At 44.1% G+C, this 27,727-nt stretch overlaps 1 protein-coding gene across 4 annotated transcripts; it reads right to left on the bottom strand.

The window, feature by feature from the left end:
- Positions 1–972: 972 nt before the first annotated feature.
- flvcr2a (FLVCR choline and putative heme transporter 2a) lies at positions 973–27,426 on the bottom strand. 4 transcript variants are annotated; one of them, XM_026151876.2, is made up of 12 exons: positions 26,505–26,622; positions 11,823–12,507; positions 9,239–9,380; positions 7,306–7,446; positions 6,471–6,538; positions 6,095–6,198; positions 4,734–4,844; positions 3,566–3,671; positions 3,351–3,462; positions 2,366–2,430; positions 1,427–1,546; positions 973–1,117 (listed from the first exon to the last, which is right to left on the bottom strand). In XM_026151876.2, the coding sequence occupies exons 2-11, from the start codon at positions 12,450–12,452 to the stop codon at positions 1,472–1,474; spliced, it is 1,554 nt and encodes a 517-aa protein (XP_026007661.2). In that variant the 5' UTR covers positions 12,453–12,507; positions 26,505–26,622; the 3' UTR covers positions 973–1,117; positions 1,427–1,471. The 4 variants fall into 4 exon arrangements, with proteins under 4 accessions (XP_026007661.2, XP_080149991.1, XP_026007662.2 ...); XM_080293865.1 differs by lacking the exon at positions 11,823–12,507 and having other exon boundaries at positions 26,505–27,425; XM_026151877.2 differs by lacking the exon at positions 1,427–1,546 and having other exon boundaries at positions 26,505–26,615.
- Between the last annotated feature and the right edge of the window lie 301 nt (positions 27,427–27,727).

Below are 27,727 nucleotides of genomic sequence, written 5' to 3'. Positions count from 1 at the left end.
TTTGGCCATCTTATGTTTGCTTGCCACTACAATTATTCACACAAAATTAGGTAATATTTTCCACAAGAACTGAGCTGCATTACTCCGACTCTGGCATGTATTGGCCCAACACCCAAGACATATTTCTGATGGATTTCCCTTCGATTTGTCGCCTGTTTGTATAATTCTACAGTACCAAAAGTAAAAAGTACACATAAAAAGTGTGCAAAATGACAAGGGCAGTAGATCTGATTAGTCGCAATCTCCCATTGTGTTGTTCTTATTTTCCGCTGTGCTGACATCCTTTACGTTCCGGACATTCTTGCCTCTTGTGTCTTTTTAAAGAAGTCAATCACAGTAAAATGGGGCCAATATTGACCGCCCCCCCCAAAGCGAACTCAGATACATTGCATCAGCAGTATTCACAAGTAATACTGTCATCCTGAACGGCAGACGACAGATACGAAAGCCTCAATTAGGCGAAAGGTGACTTGGCTGCCTGACAGGTAAACACGTCGTAGTCCTTAATCTGCATTGAATACACATATTCTAAACACAGAACACTAACATGAGACACCTTCATCAATGTAAAGAGAGAGTTCAATTACACACAATGTTGGTCATATATTAGAAAACTTTCAATATTGCCAGTCAAATGCATAAAACACTACATTAACACCGGTCAGAAGAAAACTAGGAAAGGCATTCAGCTAGATTGAAGGTTGGAGTCACTAAAGTGGCAGATACATTACACCTAACAAGACATGTAAAATGCCATCATCCCATGATGTAAAAACCTTGAAAGTGCATTCCCCCATGGTGGTTTGGGGTGTAATACCAATGTGGATTTCTGCATCACAGAGTCCAAACAGAACTCCGTAAAGCAACACTGTTCTCTGTGATTCAGCCTCCATGTTCTTACAGTTCACAGCTTTCAGCTCCTCAGTCGTTTGTGCATGATTGTGCGTCTCGATATGTCAGTTTTTGTTGTTGTTTTTTAATGTGTCTTATTTGTTTTTAATCTGTACACGGTGATATTCTGAGATCTTGGACAGAGAAATATCTGTCTTCCTCACAACCTCACCTCTTTCAAGATTTCAGGTGGAGAGATTCCTCTTTCCAGATCAGCAGTAATTGTCTGCAAAGGACAGACGTGATGCAGTAAAATGAGTGAAGTGGCAGCAGAGTTCAACATCAATATTATATCAGCAACAAACATCTCTTCACATTCAGTACACCTCATCACGTGTCTTTTCACAATGAACTTCAGATGAGTTGCAATCACCGGATAAACGTTTAATTCCACAATGACACCGAGTCTGTTTGTGCGATTTAAAGGGCTGGTTGTGCAGTCGAGTAAAATACGCTGCAGTTTAACCGGTAACACCTTCAAGTAAATGCAAACATGATTGTGTGCACAATCGTTAAAACCCTTTTTTCACCCTACCTTGGCAGGTGTGTGTTTTGGTGTTTGTGAGCTTGTGGGTTAATGTCAAGACTGCCGTTGCCAGGGGCTGCCGCACGACGTGGCCCCGTAGTCCTGCACCGATGACAGGGAGCCTGCAGGCTGGAATGATAGCTTTGGGGTCACACCTCTGAGGGGCCCTAAGGGGTCCCCCTCATCTTCCACCTTCTCATTCATAACACACCACCAGTGCATCCAGAGACACCTGCACACCCAGCTATACCACAGCCTTTGATCAGGAAACTGCATGTATCGTTAGTTCTGCTTTGTTTATTATTTAGATACATCTCTTGTTCTTTTTTCTTTTCTTTTCTTTTTTAAATCTACTGCACTACTATCACTTTGACTTCCACTGGTGTGCAGGATTACTGGTGTTTAAGCTGCGTTTGTAGTGTTAAAACTGGAATATCAGAAGGACAAAAAGGCCAAAGAAAGAAAGCAAGAGGTCCCGAGCCTGACGTAAAGCAAGGCGACAGGTGAGCATGAACATCTCCGAAGTTACAAAAGTCACCACATATTTAGTTTTAATACTTGGTTTTAATATAAGTTTTTTTAGCTGAAAATATTTATTTGACAGCTCTCAACTGCACCCGTTGTAAGCATTAAACCAAAGCAACGCTTTTCAAAGCAAAGAATAAGCAAACGTGTTTTTAATGAGAGCGAGCCAGAGAGCTGTTAGACGAAGCATAGCTGAGAGAAAACGACATTTTTAGCAGCTTGCGGAGAAAGCTGCAACCAGGGCAGCGGGACGACCGCCTGCATTCGCTTTGCATCCAAGCCTGCCGCAGCAGACTGCAATGTAAGTGACTGCAGAGAAGCCACCAGCAGAAAACCACTCAGAGCGCATTCAATCCAGAGCCAGGGTGGGCTCTAACACACATCCCACCTCTAACTTCATGTAACACACACAGTCGTACTTACACTCACTGTCTGCACCTCAACCTGTTGGTTGGCCTTCTGCCGTCGGAGGTCGGATTTGATAAATCCTGCAATAATAATAATAATATTATGAAACACATTAAATTACTGATGATTAATTTTGTGCAAAATAAAGTTACATTTAAATAGAACAGCATACTGGTGTGGAAGTTTTAAAATTGCTACTCCCATGTTATCTTCTTGTATTTTATATAACATGTTTTCTTCAAAACTAATTTTCTGGGTCAGCATGCAGAATATCCTTTGGTGCTCAGAGATTATTGAATCAAAGATATCCCCCTTCCTGTGACAACTCAGAGAGGATGGAGGAAGGATATCGAAGGATATGCACAGTTAGACAGTAAGACCTTAACAAGCATGGTTGTGGTAAAAAGAAGGTACTCCTGCCATTAAGGTTTTACATGTCAGAACATAACAAAAAGGTCTTAAGGAAAAAAGACCTACTATTCAAATAAGTTCAGTGCATTTAGAGGAATTTCCAACAAGACAAAACCTCCTGCTGCAGACGCCTCTAAACATGTGGTTTCTGCTCTTAGCTCTGTATGATGTCAGTGACAGTGTATATCCTTACCTTTGTCACTTTAGGCATGCAGAGCACATAAACAGAAAAAAGCTGACTTAAAAGGAAGGGTCAGATTGTTTCAGACTCGGAGTAGGCCGCACCAAGGCTTACAATGAGGCATACGAGTTATTTTTAGCTGTGAATCATGCAAAGCTACTCTAGTAGAGATCAACGATAAAAATTTAGCGCTAAAAAATAGGTATTTTTGGTCCTCTTTAACTACAACTTTAATATAGTGTGAAAAGTAATTTAGCCACTAGGAGGCAGCATACGCCTATGAAAGAGACGAGTCTTTGCAAGTCCAAGTATTACACAAAATGGTTTCACATAAGTTGGTCTGAGTATCACACACAGACATGGGAAAGAAAACAGCCCATATCTACAGAGATGAGGTTAACATCTCACCTGTCACCACTGTTCCTATTAGCAGAAAGATGCACAAGAATATGTTGCCAGCTAAAGTTCCCCAGTAATCCATGATCTTTCCCTGAGCTATGGTGAAAATGATTCCAAAGATCTGAAATGAGAGTGAGAAGCTCTTTAAAGGCCCAAACAACATGACATGTTATGATATGTTATTTGTTTGTTCTCTGCAGTCATACGTGCTGAACGTTACCGACCTGAGCTGAACAGTTAAGCAGTCCGGACGAGGTCCCCTCCGATTCTGGGTAGGTGAGCTCTACTGCATACTCGAAACCCAGAGGCAGGTATCCTGTCATAAAGAAACTGGAGAAAGACAGAAAATATAGGTGAACTAAAATATAAAACCAAGTGTCTGATCTGTTCACCATAGAATTTTGTGACTCAACTATTTTTAACTGTCCAAAAACCAGCAGAAAAAATGCTCCACAAATGTAAAAGTAGGACAAGTATATTGAGGTTTAATACATCCTCTCTGGGTGAAAAGCAGACAAAGGAATTGCTATGGAAACCAGATATGGGCATAATCAGCTTACCATAAATAGCAATTATTGACAAAGCCTGTGGACTGTGGAACACTAAGTTTTGCTCAAAAAGCAGCATTCCTGCTACAAAGAAACTGAACAACACAGAGCTTCATCAGTTTCGAGCGGGACTCTAAACGTGACCAATATGATTCAACATTACCCCGAGGTTAAAACTAGTGTCAATGCTATGCCAACCCGCATGGGCCAATAAAGCTTCTGTTTAGCTAAGCAGTTTTCTAAACACTTCCAATAAATGGATTTCCAGCTCCACGGAAACCCTTTAGCTTCAGAAACAGCTGGCAGCCCCTCAGCATTTCTCACTTTGCTGACGCTTGCCGAAATGTTTTCTTTAAATAAATAAAAGTATGAGAAACATCTTTTTTTTCCTCCATCACATTTGCATGACAGAATATAAGAGATCATTCACAGCTCTGTTACCTGTTGGCTGCTAGAGCCTACTGTGATGTTTATGGCCATGGTGGCCATAAACACCATCGGGGCGATCGTGGCTCAAGAGTTGGGAGTTCGCCTTGTAATCGGAAGGTTGCCGGTTCGAGCCCCGGCTCGGACGGTCTCGGTCGTTGTGTCCTTGGGCAAGACACTTCACCCGTTGCCTACTGGTGGTGGTCAGAGGGCCCGGTGGCGCCAGTGTCCGGCAGCCTCGCCTCTGTCAGTGCGCCCCAGGGTGGCTGTGGCTACAATGTAGCTGCCATCACCAGTGTGTGAATGTGTGTGTGAATGGGTGGATGACTGGATGTGTAAAGCGCGTTGGGGTCCTTAGGGACTAGTAAAGTGCTATATAAATACAGGCCATTTACCATATTCTTTAATGGTTACCTACCCTAAAACTCCAGCTGTAACGAACACCACCCACAGGTGACCCAAGTTGAGGGTGAAGGTGTAGGCCAGCATCCCAGTTAGAGAAAGGATATACACGGCCAAGGTGGTCTGTCTGTGGAGACAGGAGCATAACAATAAAGATTAAGCCATGTATCATAGCACATGTTATGACGGGCACAATAAGGACTAACGCAAGCGATAATGTTCAACCCCCCCCCCCCCCCCCCAAAAAAATGAATGCCATTATTTTGTGTCACCAACGACTTGTCACAACAACGCCAATCTGCAAAAACAAATTCACTCTGTTGAAGCTGCTTCTTGTACAACCACGCGTAAAACAAGCAGCAAAACATTTTTGTTAATATTGCACAGTCCTCCGGCTCACTCTGGATCCACATTCTAAATCTGGGCTTAACTGCTCTGACAGATAACCATCCTAATGGCATGTGAGGAATCTGTGGACTGAGGATCTTCCTCTAATCATAAACATTTTTATGCCACATTAATGAAGGCAGTTTATCAACACTAAATCACTAACTTGCAGAATAAAGCAAGTGGTCATTTTGTAGAAAGAAGTAATGTATGATTACTGTTTTTCCATCATATGCAGTGGCAAAAGGCTTGAGAAGCTACTTTGAAGTACCAGTAAAGTACAGCCTGCCAGTTCAGATAAGCAGAGAGCAACACCACACAGAAAACTCGGCTATGTTGTATCCTAATACGTGCCTCTTTTAATCAAATGGTCTAATTCACTTGGACATCTCTCTGTGAATGGATGAGTGACTTAAAGGACATTCATGCAAGGAGTCGATGTTTTAAAGTACAGCTAACATTGCAGAGAAGAAGTGAGAATGCTGATCCTGAGGACTGAAAATTACATTGCCTTTCAGAAGAGCATCTTTTTACATGTGCACATGAAGCTCCATCAGAATCTGACTGTAGAAAACAATGACATTAGTTTATTTGAATGCCATGGTTTACCACTCCCTTCAGCTAACGGCAGGAATCTTAAACTACATGGGCTCACCACCATTGGACAATAGAAGACTGTAAAAGTGTCGCCTGGTCAGATGACTCTCAATCTCTGCTGTGACATTCGGATGGTAGGGTCAAAAGTTAAAATAAATAACATGAAATCATGTATTCATCTTGCCTTGTATCAATGGTTTAAGCTGTTGATGGTGCAATGGTGTGAAGTTCATTTTATACTCAGCCTTTTATGATCACAGTGTAGCCATGTTCTGATGGACATGGTGTATATTTAGGATTTGACTCAAATGTAGGTTCTTGTTAGAAAACACAGCTCTGTGTTTGATCTTAGTCCACATCACTGAAAAACGGGGTTTAAAAGAAATACACTACTTGTAGGCTTTGGTCTTGTCCAGCCATATGCCACATATGAGAGAGCCCGCCATGCCAGCAATGACAATGGTCAGACCGATTCTCCCAGCATTCACCTCTTCACCCTGAAAGAGAAAATGTTGGCATTTGCACCTGTGAAGTCACAATATGCAGTCATTTCCTAGAAGCACTGAGCCGTAACAATCATACTCCTGTTATCTGTGTCAGGACCATATCTTTGGATGCTTTATAGCTCAGTGTTAAATGCGGTCAGACAGTGTCTACCTGCTGGGCCTATTCAATCTGAGCATAAGCCACAAGGAAGACTAGAGAAGGTAAGACAGAAAATATAAAGTTGACAAACATGAAAAAAAAAAAGGCTATAATAGGGACTTACAGGATAGTGCTCAATGATCATCCGGTTCAACAGTGTGGAAATAGCATAGAAGCAGCCAACATTCAAGCCTGTAGACCACAAACAGAAAACAGTTTATTCTGAGACAATCTGCACAGAAAGGTGGTCTCATGTGGGGACCAGATGGGTCCTGGTGCTTCTACCTAAAAACTCTTGAGAGCTTCACACAATATAAGAGACATTATAATCAGATTATTTGGGCATTTTTAGGGTGTATACTCCCCCTACTCAAAAACTTTCTCCTTTTTTGAAAGCTTTAAACTGAAAGATGAACATTTCTGTTTCCCAGCAGCTTATCATGTTAGCATTCCAACTGACTACACGTGAATCAATAAATGTGTGTGTGTGGGTATTAGTAAAACAACTGCCTTGTGAAACTCAGCACAGGATTCTTCTTATAATAACTGAAGGTAGACAATTGGCAAAAACTAAAGATGGAGGAGAGGAAATGGATTTTAAAAGGATTAGAAAGCAAGCAAGAAGTCTATAGTCTGAGAAACAGCTGCTAACACACTCAAACAGCCCTTTAACATGAATAACTTTGGTCTGTCTTTCCTATGTTGTCACTAATTAGTGACCTTTGAGCCAAAAAATGCTATCACCAAAAACAATCAGATCAGTGCTACACAAACTCTATTCGTTTTAATGACTCGCTCATATATGTGCTCAGAGGCCGATAAGGACTGTGAACGAGAGTTACATAGACCATAATGCACAGTATCCTTAACTCTTGCCAGGGTAAAAGTTTAGTCCTAGAAATGGTGGGGCTGACTGCTACAGTTTGCATGTTTAGTACGGGTAAGAGGGAGGAACCCACCATAGCTGACCACCAGGAGCATGAAGGGCTTGTTGCGCAGCAGACTCAAGATGGAGGCTGTGTAGGAGTACTCATCAGGCTGCATGTTCCTGGCCTGTGCCTGGGCCTGGCTGGGTGGGATCTCAGGTTTCTCCTGAAACACTGAAAAGCAACATAAACAAACGCAGCATTTCTGGAGGTTACTTTAGTTTTTAAGATATAAGATTTAGTAGGACAGCACCGGAAAAACACCGGACTGGGGCAAAGAGCAAAGTTCAGTGTGATGCTGAGGTAAGAGCAAAAGTGGACTCCAAACATGAGTAAACATGCTTATAAAGATAAGATATCAGTCTCCGAAGCAGGTTTTAACACACGTACAGCAGCCCTGAACATCTTTAGACATTGTCCAACAGAGTTACATGTGAGAATTTGGAATAATCTTTAACCTGCCAGCTCTCCAGTACAAGGTCCATGTGATGCTCGACTGAGCCTTTCTAAGAAAATGCAGGTAAGTGTCTAACACAGCGGGTGACATCTGACCTGCCCCCTGGACATCAAGTCAGCCACCAAATTTAACCAAATATAGGTGGCTATTGTTATTACTTTTCTCCTCCTATCATAAGTCGTAGATTAACAGGTTTTATTGAATAACAGGTTGACATTTTCAGTATTTCTTCTATTTATTGATTCCGTAACACTTTCTGTATTGTTATTGCATTTAATCTTTCACTATTGAGTTTAGTGAGTTACCAAATATGATGCATGTTCCTGACAGCATAAATATACATTATGTGTAGTTAGAATTGGCAGTGTGTGCTTCACATGTGATTATATATTTTTTTAAATAAGTAAAACCTGCTTGATTGGGACAAGCAGATATATCTGCGCAGTATGTAAAGTGAAACACAGATGTTCTCCGCACGTGACACGACAATCAGCAAAAGCTGGAATCACAAACCTTTGACCTCAAAGGTCACAGTCACAGGTGATTGTGTCCCAAGGATTTGCTTTGAGTTATTTAGTCAGCATATCCAAGTAATCAAGGGACTGGTTCTCCACCACTGTTTCTCTGACTTTCTCTGACTTTTAGTCCTTGGTGGAGGTGAAGAGAGAATTTAACAGAGCTGGGGGGGTGATTTTATAAAACTCTGCTATGACTCCCTGAGCCCCTGCTTGTATTTCACGTCGTGTCAAAACTCATCTCATCAAAATGTGGACAATTACACCAATTACCGCAGCTGCTCATCTGGTGGAGTTGAAGGGATGTTGAGTTTTTCGCTAGAAAGCACACCTCGGGCAGGCTCAGTTTCCCAGCGGAGCTGGCTGAGGAGCAGACATCTCTGTGTAAAGCTCTGCCATACACAAGTCTGGATGTTCATATCGAGAACTTTGCAGCAAAGATGATTTCAAAGACTCTTTTGTGTTCTCATTTAAAACAGCAGTGTAATTCTTCTAGTGGACAAAGGAGTCAAGGTGAGGTAACACTGGAAACTACAAATTGTCAAGATGATGCTTTGCTTCATATATTTTCACACCAATAGCTGTGGGCGCTGAGTGACACTTAAGGTGACTTGCAGTGGGCGATTGCTGCATGAGTGAGTAAAGAGCTCTGACAAGGACTCTAACCCATTAGCTCTTTTACACAAACGTGAGGCTCAATCAAGACTTGGATCCATGCGTCTCCAAGGCCAGAAAGGGCGGTACAAGATCACATCAATGCTGGCTGGAAGCTGCAAACAGTGGCGTCAGTGTCTACAGGAGACCAATGCATAAAATTCACTGATGATTCTGTGCTCATAGATTTTCTGTTCTTTTCCTTATTTTCTTCCCCTTAAAATTCTCCAGGTTCTTCAACACGATTTTAGGTTTCAAACAGAAATGGTCAAAATGGTTCTACAAAGGCTCCAGCCATAACTGACATGTATAAACACTCATCTTCCCTTTAAACACTTACCGATGACCACAAGGACCAAGATGGCGGTGGCCATGCCTGCGCTAATGTAGAACATGATACTGATATGATGTGCCAGCTCATCCATGTCATCCACGTTAGGCACGAGGATGGGTGGAACCAGGAACCCAATGGCAATACCCAACTGTAAGCGAGAGACACATAATTAACTATGGACTGATGTGATGCCTGCGCACAGACACATATGTCCAAATTTTTAAAAAGCTATAACGCAAAACACGTCACTGAAGACATAAAGAAGGGTAAAGTTTGCACTTTGATATGATGCCCTGTAAAAAGCAAGAAACACCCCAAAAACATAAACAAAAAATGAAATAAGTAATTGATGCAGAAAATGTCAATGCCTGTTTGGCATCTGACTGACTGCTGCAATCAGTGTGAGTGATGGTACACCTCTTATTATAAAACATAAAATATATGCATATTTGCCATTTGTGGCAAAATAAACCCGTCTGTAGTTTTTTGTTTAACAGAGACAGGTAACACCGTAAGTCACCATTCTTTTGTAAACTGCCTGACATGAAGATTACATGTCACTAAATTTAACTTTTAAAACCCCAGCCAACCTCAGTGAAAAGCAACACTTCTAGTGGATCTTGGGTAAATGGGAAGGGAGTGGGGGTAAACGTTCCAAATTTGAATACCACAGCAGCAGTGCCAACATCCTCGGCTTCCTACTGTCACAAGAACATTCCAGAAGGGACACCGGTGGTGGTCCCTCCACTCTAGGGGAAAGGTGAGAGAAGGAAAGGTGACGCGACACATTCCCGATTGTGAGTAACAAACCTGTGAAGTGTTTGACGAGTGGAAACACAGAAATATGTACGATCCCTTCAGTCGTCTGAGAATGTTACACCCACTGTTACACTTGTTGCCTTCTACAGCCTTCAGACAGATTAGAACCTTTGCTATAATGTTTACCTTGTTGCCAGTGTACTAGAAAAAGCTCTAGAAAACATTCACAGCAGACAGTCACACATTTGAACCAAACTAAAGACTTTTTATAACCTCGTCAAAACTATGCAAAACAGGCTCATTGTTCATTGGCTCCAAATTACAGTGACCTCGCTTGAAGTTTGATGTCTGTTTGATCTTCAAAGCGTCACAGGCTTTTCTGGAACCCTTACCTAATTTTTTGCTAATGTGAACTGTTTCTAAATGTCCAAGGTATTACATAAAACGACTTCAGCCTGAAAACTTGGAAGCATCCAGTGTTAGGGACCGCAGCCAAAGCAATTAAGCCATGGTGAGCAAGTAAACATCGACAGCAGCGCGTCCTTTTCATCTTCATCGGCAGGGAGCGGGTTTAAAGCACAAAACAAGAACATTCATGACAAGCGCCGGTGTTTGGTCTAATGATGGAGGGAGAGGACATGGTTCAGCTTTGGAGGTTAAAGGGCACCACAGCGTGCTCAGAGCGGTCAATAAGATGAGAAAAGTGTTAGAGACTGTGGAGAGATCACAAAGCACTGATATGTAGCCAAGTACACCACATTTGCTCTGTTTATTTTCTCTTTACTTTAGATATGACTTAAAATTGCATAAAACTATCACTCTCCATGTTTCGTGGGTAAATTTAAGGTAAATTAGATTTCAGTTGATGCGTGTTGACATTTCCTGTGACCTTTTTTGGAATTTTCAGATGATTTTGTCTGTCTAATGCCGTTCTCGGGATTTTTAAAAGGAAAGCAAAAGCAGTGAAACACACCCGCCCCAGCAGACCTGACTACCTTGCCATGCACACAGCATTCTTAGTGCAATCTCACTGTATAGTTAATTTACCCAAGGTGAGGAAACTTGCACAGAAGCAGGCAGCTCAAGCGGTGGAAGTCACCCGCCATCCCCAGCAATTTTCCCCTGGCTAGAAAGAACAAACCAAACACACATACAGACACAGAGGAAGTCACTTTGACCACTTAGACAATACCGGTATCCCTGTTTTTACTGGAAAGATCTATACTCTGTTCACTTCTCTCCCTCTACCCTCCTCACAGTTTGGAAGTCTCTGTCAGACAATGGTTCCCTATCATATATTTTCTTCTGGTTTCTATCGGCAGATTTAAAAATGAAGAATTTATGACTTCATATTTTGATACTGGTAATCCAAGTAATGTTTAAACAGTAAAAATGCTCAGTGTAATGTAAACCATGCCCTTCTACTTCCCATATACTGCTTGCCTGGTATGTGAAGTACTTTAATAGAACTAAAATGGTTCAGCATCCAGCATGCTAACATGTACTGCATGCTGGGTTCATCGTTTCTTTAAGAACCTTTACTCTGAAGGGATTACTAGCCATTAGTTTTCACCAGTGGCAAAGAAGGTGACTGGCTTTGTTAAACCTGCGGACTCTGGAAGAAGGTTGGAAAGAAGAATCCACAGGAGGAGAGACACTCAATCACAAATCAAGATAGCTTGACCTAACAGAAACATGCTATTTTTTTAATATACTGCACAAAGAGTTAAAGATGACAGAGCTCTCATTCACTCTCGCCCACTTTAAAGAAGAAAAGTGAATAACACCATACACACATTTTTTTTAACCCAGCAGGTAAACAAAGACACACCTGGTTTCCCAGAACCCCAATGGAACAGGCGGTGGACACTTCCTGCTGCCCGAACCACAGAGATGCAAGTCTGGAAGGGATGCCCAGGATATAAACCGTGGCCACCGAGCACACGAACTGTCCAAAGAAGGTCAAAGCAAACATGCTGGGGTCCGCCGAGCCCGTCTTGATCCAGGCCCCGATGCAGTTGTAGGCGGACCCCACCACCACAACATCTCTGATGCCTCGATTGTCGAGGAGCCACATGACGGGTAGGATGAGAGGGATGTAGGTGAGAAAGTAGATCATGGAGAGCCAGTCAATGGCCAGGGTGCCGATGCTGTAGAAGCGCATGAAGATGTTGCTGATGATGCCGTACTGCAGCCACATGAAGGCGTTGCTCATGGAGTAGGCGCTGAAGATGAAGAGCATCACCCACCGCCGTTTGTACAGCCTGGTCTCCATGAGCGGAAAGAGCCGCGCGGTGTCGATGGCTGATGGCTCCAAGGTGTCATCACCATCTCCCAGAGGCAGGCAGTGCGCGTATTCTCGCAAGCTGTTTCTTTCTTTCCCCGTTGGGGTGCAATCATTGACCCTGGCCTTGTCGAGGCTGTCCGCCCACTCATGAGAAAGTTCATCCTGAGAATTCATGTTGCTCCCAGTGAAACTCTTCCCTCTTCCTTCAGGCTTGTGTGGCTCTCAACAGCTGAAGGGAAGAGCAAACAATTCTTCTTGTGTGTGCACTCTCTTAACACCATGGCAGCTTACCTGACTAGGCCCTCCCACCCAGCAGGAACTTCCTAAATGGTGATCATAACCAAGCTCGCCCGCTGATCCTAAACTGGAGATTACTTCCTATTACTGCTGGCTGATTTACCAGAGGTGAATCTGGGGTGCAGTTTAAATATAATGAGCAGTATATGAGTAGGCTCTGATTTCAGTCAACAATTACATACCCAGCTGCAAATGTCGGGGTTCGGCCTTCTTCTCTAGTGGTTTTAACACCAAAGATGCGTTTTACTTTTCATTTAAAACTCCTACTTCCATGTGAGATCGCATAAAAGCATAGCATGTAAATGTAAGGACGAACTACAAGAGCAACTTGGTTTTATTGCTAAGTATAGGCACATGACACTCACACATACATAAATGCGTCAGACAAGTTAAAGTTCATTGAGAGGAATACTGAATGTGCACAGCTGCCATGCTGTGACACAGAGGGGAAGTGTCCCTGAGCACTGAAACATGAAGTGACGGTAACACACTGCTTGTTGACCAGTTATTAAGGTTGAGTGTTTCTGGTTCCTAAATTGGATTTACCAATGTGCAATCACTTTGTATTATGTCATCTGTCTCTGGCATTACAATACTGGCAGACCTGAGGATAGTCAGTTTACACAGTGCAGTCAGGAGGGATTAGCACAGTGGCACATTTATGTTGTGTTAAGTCACATGCCAGTGCACTGCTGGTATGAGATTCAGCTTTAATTTGAAGATGTTTATATCCACATTTCTTTGAGCACTATTATTTTTCCTGTTTCTTTATTACACAGAAAATTTGAAAAAATAAAAAAGTCGTTTCAATTAAAGAGCTTGTACATACTGGTGGATTAACCATTACAGAAAGATAGCAGAACAAGCAAGCTTCCAAACTGTAACCTGTATAGAGATAAAATTAAACGCTTACATTTAGATTTGATATTCTGGTTTTATTTTGGTGAAGTGTATCTTAAATGTGTAGTTAGCCGAGATGGTAAGTCAAATTTTCAGGTATCTGTACTTTAGTCGAATATGTATTTTTGTGACAACTTTTTACTTTTATTCCCTACATTTTTAGACAAGTATCTGTACTTTCTGCACCTTACATTTACAAAAATGGCTCGTTACTTTTGGTAACGAGCCATTTTTGGCTAAATGGATAAATGGAGGAAACAGTTACACACAATAGAAATTACTGTGAACCATGATCATTTTTGCCCACACTTGAGACACTCAGACTCTTAGAGAACCCCACCTACTGAATGCCACTTTAATGTAAAGCCAAGTGTCTCATACTTCATAGATGAGTTTTTCATGAGTTTTTTTCTGACTGTACTCACGTGGATGCACGACAAGGTGACACTAATGACCTTCCAGTGTGTGCAATGAGTCCTTGAATCTATATAAGCGCTATATAAAAACTACTGCTCTTTGTCTTTGTCAACAATAGAGCACAAAAACAACTGATCAAAGCCAGCGATTATATTGTTTCTAAGTTCTTCGATCCTTGTCATAAGGTGGTGTTACTGACAAATTTTTTTACCCTGCATTCAGACACAAGGACAGTAGTTCAGTCAGCCGTGATTAATTCTGATCATATTAGTCTTATTTTCAACATAAGGCATAATATACTGTTTGCTAAGCAAATCAAACACTAATACTTGCATTAATCAAAGTAATCAAATATTAAAATGTACTATATTATTAAAAAGTGTTGCTGAACGGAATGTAATTCGTAACAACAAAGTAATAACAAGACAGTAGTGAAATCCAGTCCTCATACTGATGGATGCTCTGTGTTAATGAGTAATATAGTCCAACATCCAGCTCTAAGCCTGGCTTTTCTTACAGTGCGTCTTTAAACACGCTGGAAATTTCCAGGCTCTATCTACACCACCTCTCTGTGAAATCCATGGAAGGATCGAAGGGAAGTAAAGAACAGTCAAAAACTCATTCAGGATATTGAAACTACAACCACAAACGTGCGCCACCGTGGCTGCCGACAAGCGTCTTTTGGGAAAACACTGTCATGTGAAATTGTAAACTGACAATGTCTGAATGAAAGACGAAACAGTAGTTGCGGAAATACCAGGTTTGCTTTGTTGGCAGTGCTATCGTCTTATTTTCATACAATCAGAGCAATAAAACGGTAAAACACTACTGATAAGCCGATTGTAAAATAATTTCAGGAATATCCTGCTCCATAACGGAAAGATTTTTTTTTTTGGCATTTATGGATCACGATTAGGGTTGCCAACTCCCTGAAAAATAAATAAGGGACACCTCGTGGCCAGGGCCGGGCAACCCAGTTGTCTTCACCCTTCCCAGTGTGGTAGCTCTTTTGTGTGTGAAATTATTTTTTAATCATTTGACTTGAATTTGATTTAAGCAGATATTCTTTGTGATATGACCACATGGGAAACAAATGATCATTTAGCCATTTATTTTTAGCTCAAAATGACAACATTAACACAGTAAAACAGGTCTCTTTCTTAAACAGAAGCCTGTCATGCTTAACTTTTGAGAATATAAGTAAATCTTTTTTTTAAAAAAAACTCTGTCCTGCTTAACTTAAATAGAAAACAATAGAAAATATTCTTGTAATTGTGCACATATAGTGCATTTAGTACAATTTGCTTCAGCTGAGGTATTATTTCAGCTTTTCTAATGCTAATCAGCTGCTCCTGTTTGTAAACCCACTTGTTCCCATGATTACGCATCATAACTCATCATCATTATTCATCTATGTATTACTTTTATGTATTAGTCATCTATTTGTTGTAATCATCTATCCTTGCAGTTGTTTATTACACAAAATAAATGATATTATCACACTTCTGGCCACATAGCGCTGATATTCACTGCACATGCCCATATTGTCAGGGCTCTGTGTGCGGGCAGGCAGAGATGAGGATCCAAATGCAGGACTCGAACACAGAATTGAAACTCAAAAAACCTCAGCTTTATTGCTGGCAGAAAAAACAAACATGGAGTGAGGATGGAACACTGAGACCAAGGACACACAGGCATAATTCTGAGGGTACGACGCGACACTGAGCATGGGAAAACACAGGGCTTATATACACAGGGTAGTAACGGGGGAATCGGCAACAGGAGGGAGACACAGCTGGGAGAGATCAGGGCTAACGAGACGGGGGAGCTAAGCTGCACACACTAACATAAGACAAAGACTTTCACAATAAAACAGGAAACATGAATTACAAAACAAGCATGCAGACTTTACACTGAGAGACAGACAGAATGACACATGGAATCTGAACTAAACTAAACGTGAGATATAACTGAGAACAAATCCTTAAGCACGGATAAACAGAAACAATAATAATCATCATCATCACTACGAGAAGAAAACAATCCATGAAGCAGAAATAAACCAAAACATAATAAACTCAAAATACTGGGTCCAACGGACCCAGAACCGTGACAGTACCCCCCCTCTAAGGGCTGGCTCCCGACAGCCCCAAACAAAAAAAAAAAAAAAAAAAAAAAAAAAAAAAAAAAAAAGCACAACAAAGCACCAGGCCAGGGCGGGCGGAGGGGGTCCAGGATGGAGGGACAGGCCCAAGCAAAAAACAAAACAAGGAGCACCAGAGTCCAAAAAACGCAGGAAAGCATATCAAAAACAAAACGAAACCAGAGCTCACCAAGAGTCTACAAAAAAGTCCAGGGGGCCGACCGTGCACACGGCAACGGTGGCGACGTGCGAACAGTTCTGGAGGCCGACCGCGCGGACGGCAACGGCGGCGAGGAAGCAGTTCTGGGGGCCGACCGTGCGGACGGCAACGGCGGCGAGGAAGCAGTTCTGGGGGCCGACCGTGCGGACGGCAACGGCGGCGAGGAAGCAGTTCTGGGGGCCGACCGTGCGGACGGCAACGGCGGCGGGAATGCAAGCCTGGAGGCCGGCCACGCGGAAGGCAGTGGCGGCAACAGAAGTCCGGAGGGCGGCCACGGTGGTGATGATGCCCAACAAGCGGCCTGGCAGATGACCGACAATGTGGAGGTGGTAGGAGGGGACCCGAAGGCTGCGTGGCCCCTGCAGCCCCAGGCGAAGCGGAGGTTGGATCAGATGAGGCAGAGGCTGAAGCCGAAGCTGGGCCAGGCGACGCTGAAGAGAATGCGGAGGCTGGACCAGGCGACGGCGTGGGTGGAGACACGGAGGCTGGACCAGACGAGGGTGGAGACACGGAGGCTGGACCAGACGAGGGTGGAGACACGGAGGCTGGACCAGACGAGGGTGGAGACACGGAGGCTGGACCAGACGAGGGTGGAGACACGGAGGCTGGACCAGACGAGGGTGGAGACACGGAGGCTGGACCAGACGAAGCAGACGAGGATGATGCTGAAGCTGGGCCAGGCGAAGCAGCTGATGAGGATGCTGACACGGAAGCTGGGCCAGGCGAAGCAGGTGATGAGGATGCTGACACGGAAGCTGGGCCAGGCGAAGCAGGTGATGAGGATGCTGACACGGAGGCTGGACCAGACGAAGATGATGATGCTGATGATGAGACCGCAGCGGGCGAGGATGATGAGACCGCAGCTGAAGGCTGGACGGGCTCCTCGTGCCCCCCAGCTGACGAGGCAGAAGGCTGGACGGGCTCCTCGGGCCCCCCAGCTGACGAGGGAGGAGGCTGGACGGGCTCCTCGGGCCCCCCAGCTGACGAGGGAGGAGGCTGGACGGGCTCCTCGGGCCCCCCAGCTGACGAGGGAGGAGGCTGGACGGGCTCCTCGGGCCCCCCAGCGAGAACAGTCTCAGGACCAGTGGGCACAGGGGCCCCTGGAACACACAGGACAAAACCAGCAGGCGCACGGGCCTCTGGCAGGGACAGAACAGGACCAGCAGGCGCACGGGCCTCTGGCAGGGACAGAACAGGACCAGCAGGCGCACGGGCCTCTGGCAGGGACAGAACAGGACCAGCAGGCGCACGGGCCTCTGGCAAACACATAGCAGACTTCAGCTGCCCAGAGCATTGACTCTGCTCAGGCAGTGACAGCCGGATGCAGTCCTCAGCTGGGTTCCTAGCCTCCAGGGGTCCAGAGTAGGCTGAGGGCTGAAACTCAGCCTCTGGGGAGGCCCTGGAGCGCGTCACAGTCTCTGAACTGGCCAGCTTTTTAGGAATGATTACATTATCATGAGGTTTGTTGCTCTGCTTAGAACAAACTGATGAAACACAGTTCCTTTTAGATTGATTTGACTGAGCTTGTTGTACCGGGGTAGCAAGTGACACAGGGTGCAGGGCTAGTGGCTGCTGAACAGGAGGCTGAACTGAGGGTGACTGAAACAATGGTTGGGATGACGACGGTGGTGGAATTGGAGACTGAGCTCGAGGCCGGGCGGCTAACTGAGCTCGAGGCCGGGCGGCTAACTGAGCTCGAGGCCGGGCGGCTAACTGAGCTCGAGGCCGGGCGGCTAACTGAGCTCGAGGCCGGGCGGCTAACTGAGCTCGAGGCCGGGCGGCTAACTGAGCTCGAGGCCGGGCGGCTAACTGAGCTCGAGGCCGGGCGGCTAACTGAGCTCGAGGCCGGGCGGCTAACTGAGCTCGAGGCCGGGCGGCTAACTGAGCTCGAGGCCGGGCGGCTAACTGAGCTTGAGGCGAAAATGGTGGTGGTGGAGTTGGTGTCTGGGCTACAGGCGGCTTCTGAGCAGGAAACACAGGACACTGAGCTACAGGTGGCTGCTGAGCAGGTGACACTGGAGACTGAGCTACAGACGGCTGCTGAGCAGGTGACTGAGCTGAAAGCGGACGGGCAGCTGACTGAATAAACATAGCTCCAGAATAAACAGATCCAGACGGAACAGTCTTAACTCCTGGATCTGAAAAAACATCAGGCGCACAGTCTTCTGAACCAATGGGAAAATAGTCATTCTTAAAACGAAAACTCTTATTTTCCCGAACCGGAGAAACACGAGCTGTAGTGTTCATGTAGCTGGCGTTCGCAGCTTTGGGGGAAAAGTCTGTCTATCCCTTTACAAAAAAGGCGAATGAAGGGAGACTCTGTCACTCACCCTAGGCGGTTGTTTGAGCTGAATCCCAGGCTCCTGCTGGAGCTGTGAGTGCTGGCTGCGTGTTCGCTGCCTCCCTGTTGAAGAGGGAGCGGCGCTGGCGGAATGTGACGAGGGAGGACTCTGCTGTGGCTGCTCCTGCTGTGATGTGGAAATGCTGGGTGAGTCAGGCGGCACGATAATAATCCCTAACATCTTGTAAAAGGCTTGTGCAGGCGTGAGCTGATTGCTTGCAGGCTCGTAGTAATCCTCCCGGGACCGGCTGGAGCGTTTTCTGCGAGACCTGGGCGTCCGCGGGGAGGAAGCAGACGAGTGGGCCGAAGGGTAGGCTGCCAGCGAGGAACGGCAGCACGGAGGCCCTCCAAGCGCTAGCCGAGTCCCGTCAAAACGGGAGCTGCGCTTCCACGGTGAGTCCGCTGGATCCATTACTGGTCGCGTCGTTCTGTCAGGGCTCTGTGTGCGGGCAGGCAGAGATGAGGATCCAAATGCAGGACTCGAACACAGAATTGAAACTCAAAAAACCTCAGCTTTATTGCTGGCAGAAAAAACAAACATGGAGTGAGGATGGAACACTGAGACCAAGGACACACAGGCATAATTCTGAGGGTACGACGCGACACTGAGCATGGGAAAACACAGGGCTTATATACACAGGGTAGTAACGGGGGAATCGGCAACAGGAGGGAGACACAGCTGGGAGAGATCAGGGCTAACGAGACGGGGGAGCTAAGCTGCACACACTAACATAAGACAAAGACTTTCACAATAAAACAGGAAACATGAATTACAAAACAAGCATGCAGACTTTACACTGAGAGACAGACAGAATGACACATGGAATCTGGCCCATTTTGAGACGATTTTTGAGTCGTGCGACCGATTTGGTGATCGGCCCGATTTTGGCCTTCATCGTGCATCGTTTAGTATACGTGGGGTAACGAGAAGCACACTGCTCACGCGCAAACACGTAAACGTCGGTGAAAAAGACTGCGCAGCACGGCAGTGCAGCGTGTGATCTGGACACAAGCGATGGAGGCACAACTTGTAGAACTTTGGAAAGCTCATCCGAGCCTTTTCGATGTGGCATCACAAAATTATCACGACCACAACAACCGTGAAAATAGTTGGATTTACACTGCTGCTCAATCACAGCTGCCTGATCATGTTTTTCATTAGCAATTTAGCAAAGTTGATGGTGGTGGTGTGTCTGTGTGAGTGAAAGACAGAGAGGGGGAGCGACAGATTTTCTGTTATAACCTTCATTTTAAGGAGGCACAGTGTGAGCACTCAGGTCGCATCAGAGCATCGGGTGAGACCCTGCATCGTGACCTACCAACTTCTAACCCCTGCGAGTCAATCGTGCAGTTTGAAAATCGCACTATGTAGGGCTGCACGATTAATCGTTAGAAAATCGCGATCTCAATTCATGCTTATGTGCGATCTCATTTCCAAATGACAACGATTTAAAAAAAAAAAAAAGACGACGATTTTACCGCATTTTGATCCGGGACGTACTCTGCTGTGCCGTGTGATGCTAAAATTAGCAGGGAAAAAACAACGGAGAGCACTTCAGGGATGACGAGAAAGTGACAGGAGAAAATCCGTCCCGGTCAACCACCCAAACATCAATAACGGGAACCTTATACAGCGCTACAGTGTGTGAATGGGTGGATGACTGGTTGAGTAAAGCGGTTTGGGGTCCTTAGGGACTAGTAAAGCGCTATACAAATACAGGTCATTTACCATTCCCTATACACGTCGAACTCCCGCAGGCACAAAGACATTACGGAGGCTATCACTTATCACCTGACCAAAGATATGGCTCCCATCAACACTGTGCAAAACGAGGGATTTAGGAAAATGATCAACACCCTAGACAAACGCTACACAGTGCCGTCCCGCAACTATTTTTCTATTGTTGCACTACCTGCTCTATACACGCAGCGTCGAGCAACGGTGGAGACGGAATTTCAAGCAGTACAACATTTTGCGGCAACAACAAAACGTGAGACATTTGTTGTTTTTATGTTTATTTATTGTTTTTATGTTCAGTCTTAACTGTTACAAAGTTGATGTGCAGTTAATAAGTGCAATAAATATTTATACTGGAAAAGAAAATCGTGAGAGAATCGTGATCTCAATTCTAAGCCAAAAAATCGTGATTCTCATTTTATGCAAAATCGTGCAGCCCTAGCACAGTGTCTGCCCAGCTTTAGGTCTACTGTCATCCGAGACTTGCACCGCAGTGTCGGCGTTTGTTTCCCTGTTGGCCATGCTTCTTGTTGTGGTCATCTGTTGTCTTCCGGTATTTTCTCCGTAAGCAATCTTTCCTCGACCAATGAGATGAGCAGTAATCTGAATTGTCATACTCGAATTGTCATAAGTGTGCTGTCAGCTCATTGGTCACAAAGCAGGAGAGGGGCTGGGAATTATGTTTTCAAACAAAGCGTTAATTCCATTAACATTTCTAGACTACTTTTGATTCTCACTGTATTACGGGACAAAGTGCGTCCCTTATCAGCTCAATACGGGACGATTCCGTATGTTAAGGGACGGTTGGCAACCCTAATCACAATAAGACTTTATTGTACTTCCTGGAACAATATGATGCGTTATGAGCTGTGTAAAAATAGATATACGAAAACATTTAGTTAATTTAATGTAAGTTTTGCACATTAGAGTGTAAACAAATCACTCAAAAAACAAAACTGGGAGATTATGATACCTGGGAAAGACTGCGTGGAAGTAAATACACTGACCCAGCAAAAGATGGCGACAGTGGTCACGTCATTTCCCATTTGGATGCCTCGTTCAAAACCAGCCCGGTCTCCCAGCAAACAAACATGAAATAGTTGGCGTTTGTGTTCGTGGGTAGGGAGCTTCAAGTGTTTTTCGTGACAAGCAGCACAACTTTGTGACTTACGTATTTCAACAGGAAGTATACATTTGTCCAGGCAAGCGGGGCAACCAAGAAAACAGCAAAGGGTTGGATTTCAGCGCAAGCGGTGATATTTTTCTAAACCTGACACATTTTTTTAATTGGCTAAATCTAACAAAATCGTTTTTACGTTAGGTAAATGTTTTATTACAACTTTCCTGATGTAGCTTTGATGTCTACAACACTGGGAGTCATCTCATTTCAACAATATCTGTTTTTTTATTGTAATCCCTTTACTGACTTTTACTTGCATATGCTTTCCATACAGAAATTACTACAAAAAACAAAACAGAAAAACCAACACTGAAACGAATGCAAACGAATATTAATCATTAAAAAAACAAACCTAAACTGAAATGAGGAAGTCCACTCTGGAAACTAACAGAAACTAAACTGAAACAAAAGTCTAAGTGAAATAAAAATAAATGGTAAATGGCCTGTATTTATATAGCGCTTTACTAGTCCCTAAGGACCCCAAAGCGCTTTACATATCCAGTCATCCACCCATTCACACACTGGTGATGGCAGCTACATTGTAGCCACAGCCACCCTGGGGCGCACTGACAGAGGCGAGGCTGCCGGACACTGGCGCCACCGGGCCCTCTGACCACCACCACTAGGCAACGGGTGAAGTGTCTTGCCCAAGGACACAACGACCAAGACTGTCCAAGCCGGGGCTCGAACCGGCAACCTTCCGATTACAAGGCGAACTCCCAACTCTTGAGCCACGATCGCTAACTAATGTCCTGCTCCAGTTCACATACAGAGCTATTAGATCAACTGAAGACACCATTGTCTGAGGTTCAGAGGCTGTCGGATTGGTGTGCAGACAACAACCTGGACCTCAATACCACCAAGACAAAAGAGCTGGTAGTCGACTTCAGAAGGAGGAAGTCTGAGCTGCAGCCTGTCAGCATCAACAGGGAGCGTGTGGAAAGGGTCTCCAGTTTTAAGTTCCTGGGTGTGCACATAGACAGACCTCCAATGGAGCTCAAACACCTCGGCGGTTTTAAAGAAGGCCCAACAGTGTCTCCACTTTCTGAGAACCGTCAGAAAAATGGACCTGAAGAAGGAGCTGCTAATCGTCTTCTACCGTTGCTCCACTGAAAGTCTGTTGACATACTGCATCTGTGTATGGTTCTTCAGCTGCACCATGGCACACAAAAAGGCACTTCAGAGGGTCATTAATATGGCCCAAAAATCACTGGACATCCTCACCCTTATCTGAAGGACCTGCACAGCATTTGCTGTCTCAAGAGGGCACGCAGCATCCGCAGGGTGTTTAAGCTGCTGCCGTCGGGCAGGAGATTCAGGCTGCTGAGGTCGCGGACAAACAGACTCAAGGACAGCTTTTACAACAGGGCAATAGCCCTAATCAGTGCTAACAGTTGACCTGATTGGCTACCTCCCTGGACTTTTTGGGGGGCCCATAACATAATAATAATAATAACAATGTGAAATAAAAACATAGACTCATTCTTTTTATTCATACAGTCATTCTTTTTATTTATTAAGTTAAGTTACTGTGTTGTCTTGTTTTTGTTGTGTTGTGTTGTGCGTAATGCCGAGTGGGACAGTTTCCAATTTTGTTGTACTATTGTACTAGACTGAGGAATGACAATAAAGAGTTATCTCTTATCTCGTTACCTCTAATTGGAAACCTGACTTTACAGTTGCCCCACCTGTCAAATCTCACGCTCGGGGGGATTTTTTAAAAATATATTTCTATCCTCCCAGCAATTCATCCTTGTCCTCTGAGGCGAGCATAATCTCTACGTTAAGTACAATTTATGCAATCTATATGAATCCTACTGTCAAGAGCACAAGCAAGGCTTTCTAATGACGCAACATTTAAGGGAGGACTCCTAACAGACAACATGTACTTTTCCAAATGTTGCATTTGAACAAACCACAAAATTACTGGAATAATATCTTTTGGACAGACAAGCCAAAATTGGAGCTATTTGACTGTGATGCGCAGTGTAAACCAAACATAGCACAACAGCACAAACACCTTATAGCAACTGTCAAGTTCAGTGGTGGCAGGTTGTTGATTCGGGCTTGTTTTGCTGGCACAGGACTTTGCACTTGCAGTCAATGAGTCAACTATGAACCACTCTCTATGCTAAAGTATGCAAACATGAGACCATTTGTCTGACTGAAAGCTTGGCCAAAATTGATTTATGAAACAAGACAATCATCCCAAAATAAGCACAGCAGCAAATTCACAACAAAATAGCAGAAAAATTTAAGAATCGAGGTGTTGCAATGACCCGGTTAAAGTCCAGACCTCAGTCTGATCGTGGGACCTTGCAGAAATGAATGCCCTCAAACCCCAATGAACTGAAGCAATGCTGTAAAAAAGAGTGGAAATTCCTTCAGAGTGATACGAGACTGATAAAATTCCATAGCAACTGATTACATCAACCTATCACTGCTAAAGGTGGTTCTATAAACTATTTAATCATCGAGTGTACTCCGATTTTGACAAGGCTGCATCGAGTGCAGTGAAAAGTTTACTATTTAAGTTTAGAATTCTTTTTTTATATTATACTCTTCAGAAGGCGACTTGAGGCGACTTCTGTTGTGATTTGGCGCTATATAAATAAAAACTGAATTGAATAGAATTGATAATTTTTCTTCACAAATCCCTCAAACTACACTGTAAAAAGGTACTTAAACATTGGTAGGTCTGTGTTACTATCAGATATGAAAACACTATCCTGTATATCAGTAAGTAAACTAGTTCTCTGTAGCTTGCAAGGATTCTGGGTACAGGACTTGTATTAAGTGACTTGTAAGGATGTGAAGTGATCATCAGCTTGTGCAAAGTAAACAAGAATAAAATTCAGTGGAGATGTAGCCACAGAGCGGGCAGATCATCTTAAAAGAACCGGTTAAACATCCTGTGTGCACAGTGTCATTTCACATGTTTGCAAACACATGTAGGGGAGACTGGCTGTTTGCTTTAGCATCTGTAACTCAATTAATTTTTGCACTAGTTTTCAGACTTTTACATAAAATGCCGACATTTGTTTTCTGCTCCCTTTGGGGTCTATTTTCAGAAAACACAAAATATCCTTTAACTGCTACGCAGACGACTGCCAAATGTATTTGCCTTTAGCACCAAATGGCCCAGGCTCCATCCAATTTTTTTGAACTACCTTGAAGATGTCAAAGCTTGGATGGCTCTGAACTTTTTGAGTTTCAATGAGAGTAAAACGGAGGTGATTGTATTTAGACCTAATAATATTTCATGCAACCCGCTTGGGAATTGTGGTTGGCTAGGGTATTATATCAAATAGCATGTGACAAATTTGGGAGTCATTATGGACGCAGATTTTAAATTGGACAAACATATTAGTTCTGTGTTGCAAAAAAGCTTTTTCCAGTTGAGGCAAATAGCAAAGCTGAAGCCAGTTTTGTCAAGACGTGACATGGAGAAGGTAATACATGCCTATATTTCAACTCGGCTTGACTACTGTAATGCACTTTATGTTGGAGTCAGCCAAGGATCTGTTGCACGTCTTCAGCTCGTTCAAAATGCTGCTGCCCGCCTCTTGACTGGTACCCACAGGCACCAATCCTGTCTTCTCTTCATTGGCTTCCTGTTCATGACAGAATTGATTTCAAAGCGCTGATTTATAAATGCCTTAATGGTCTTGCTCCCCCATACCTTTCTGAGTTACTTCAGCCTTAGATTCCTTCGCGGACCCTCAGATCAGCTGACCAGCTGCTGTTGGTTGTCCCAAAATCAATCTAGGCTAAAATGTAGAGGAGAACGAGCCTTTTCAATTATGGCCCCCAAACTTTGGAATACGCTGCCTTTAAATATTAGACAGGGATCTTCATTTTGAAAACACACCTTTTTTCAATAGCGTTCAGACTGGTGTGAGTTGATATGTTTATCATGTGTATTATTATGTTTTTATGTGAGTGCAGTGGTTTTATCTTGTGTTTTATCCTTTTGTTTCTGTACAGCACTTCGGGCAAACTTTCTGTTTTTAAATGTGCTACATAAATACACTGAATTTGGTTTTGGGATTTGGATAATAAACAAAGTTTAGTGCTGGTCAAAACAATTACTTTTGTACTCTCCCCCCCCAATAAAAATCTACACGCAGTTGTTTCCTGCCATGTCAATCATCATATGAAATCAGGAATGGAAGTGGGTAGACACCGAAGTGACCATATGAGTCCTATCTCATCTCTGATTGGTGGGATTGGCGGTGCTACAACTCTCTTAATTTTACAAATATACCCAGTCTCCCCCATTTGGTTTGCCAATTAAGGACAACACGCCCAAATAGAAATAACCACTGCAATGGCAATTCATTGATATTGACGGTGCAGTTTAAATATAACTGGTGTAGTGGGTGCATCCATCACTCACACTGTTTTCGAACAATCAAAAACAAATTCCTTCAGTTTTTACAGATCAGATTTAGTCAGGGCCTCTTTGCCTGGTGGACAAAGAAGTATACCAGGTGGCACAGAGGGACCCCCCAAAACCCACAGTTCACTGCCTGCAGAAAGTGAAGAAATCACACCTGATATTTATCACAGCGCAAATTAATGCCCCCCCCCAAAAAAACAACAACAACAACAACAAAAAAACAAAAACAAAAAAACAACAGGAACCAGGCACCAGGAAAAACATAGCCAAAGAAGCAGAATATCATTATTGGCACATTTCTATCATTATTTACAAGCTTTATCAAAACGTCTAGTTTTATACAGCCTAACATTTGCATTTGATTAAACCCATAACTTATTGTTCTATAAAGTTGGAAGGATAAGATTAAGTCAGCTGGGCCCAAATGGAAATATTTAAATTGATTCCACTCTAAGATGTTCATTGAGCCAGTCTACTCCAAGTTACTAATGTCTATAAATGTACCAGATATTAGGCATTATTTTTCATGGGTTTTACGCAACAAACAGAAATTGAGGTCTGTTTAACCGACTCCCTGTGTTAACTCACCTGGTTGCCAAAAACTCCAATGGAGCAGGCGGTGGAAACCTCATTCGCTCCGAACCACACCGACGCCAGGCGGGAGGGCATCCCGAGGATGAAAACCTGGGCAAAGGAACTCATAAACTGTCCAAGCATGGTGACCCAGAATAGGCTCGGTTTGGCACTGGCCACCTTTATCCACGTCCCGGCGCAGTTGAGCGCATTCGCAATCAGCGCTGTGACCCGCAGTCCCTTAATATCCAGGAGCCAGGTGACTGGGAAAATGAAGGGGATGTATGTGAGCATGTAGACCATAGACAGCCAGTCCACCGCGAAGGCTTCCACCTTGTAGAACTTCATAATTATGTTGCTGATGATCGCGTATTGGATCCATTGGTAAGCGTTGATCAGAGAGTAAGAGCTGAAGAGGAACACTATCATCCATCGCCTCCTGTATAGACGCGTAGTGACCCCCAAGTCGCTCTCCCTGTTTATGATCCCGCTGTGTTCAATGGGGTCCGCGGCAGCTGGACCTATTACTCCCATGTGTGGACCATTCTCCGTCGTATCCGGAGCGCACCTGTCCCCCATTATCTGCTCCAGAAATGAACTGAACTGAACTGAAGCACAGCCACCGCGACACTAACCTACTTAAGATGTCCTTTAATAAAGAAAAAAGAAAAGAAAAAAAAACGAAAATAGGAGGGAAAAAACCCAAGTATCACTTTCGTTCCACGTGACACTGCCAAAAACCATTCAGCTGTCGGACTTCCTCTGTGCCTCGAACCCCTTTAGACTGATCAGCCTTTAATTGAGATGTCTAACCGGCTCCTGAGTATATACACTTGAGCTTTCTGAGAAATTCCCTTTGAAGAACGTGTTGACACCGACTTTTACTCCACCCAGCTGTTGAGATAAGAAATGACAGTGGCTGTTCCTCGGGAGCTCTGAGAGAAACCCTCAACATGACAGAGCAGAGATAACCTCTGAAGACGACACAGTGCAGTCTGTCTGAGCTGCTCATGTCAGTACTGTTGCATGTTTCGACTTCATCCCCTGTTGCAACACAGCAAATTATCACTATGCCGCAAAAAATACCCACTCGGAGCTCAGCTAACTTACAGTAACGTTGCTGTCAGCCTACTTCTCTCCTGAAGCTTTAGTTCCTTTTGCCTCAGCCACTGCGGTTTTAATCTGCGTGTTAAATCCCCTCTGATAACAACAACGGGCGTCTTTGTGCTTATTTGTTC

The sequence above is a fragment of the Astatotilapia calliptera genome, chromosome 19 (genome assembly GCF_964374335.1).
Source record: "Astatotilapia calliptera chromosome 19, fAstCal68.1, whole genome shotgun sequence".
NCBI lineage: Eukaryota > Metazoa > Chordata > Actinopteri > Cichliformes > Cichlidae > Astatotilapia > Astatotilapia calliptera.
The sequence above is the reverse complement of the archived record's forward strand: the minus strand, read 5'-3'. Positions and strand labels throughout refer to the sequence as shown.

What these genes read in the sequence shown, in the direction of transcription:
- flvcr2a (XM_026151876.2), bottom strand. Translation starts at nt 12,452, where the DNA reads ATGAATTCTCAGGATGAACTTTCTCATGAGTGGGCGGACAGCCTCGAC. An exon ending in CTTGGTCCTTGTGGTCATCG is followed by an intron (nt 7,447 to 9,238) that starts GTAAGTGTTTAA and finishes GTTGCTTTTCAG; the next exon opens with TGTTTCAGGAGAAACCTGAG. An exon ending in AATAGGAACAGTGGTGACAG is followed by an intron (nt 2,431 to 3,350) that starts GTGAGATGTTAA and finishes TTATTATTGCAG; the next exon opens with GATTTATCAAATCCGACCTC.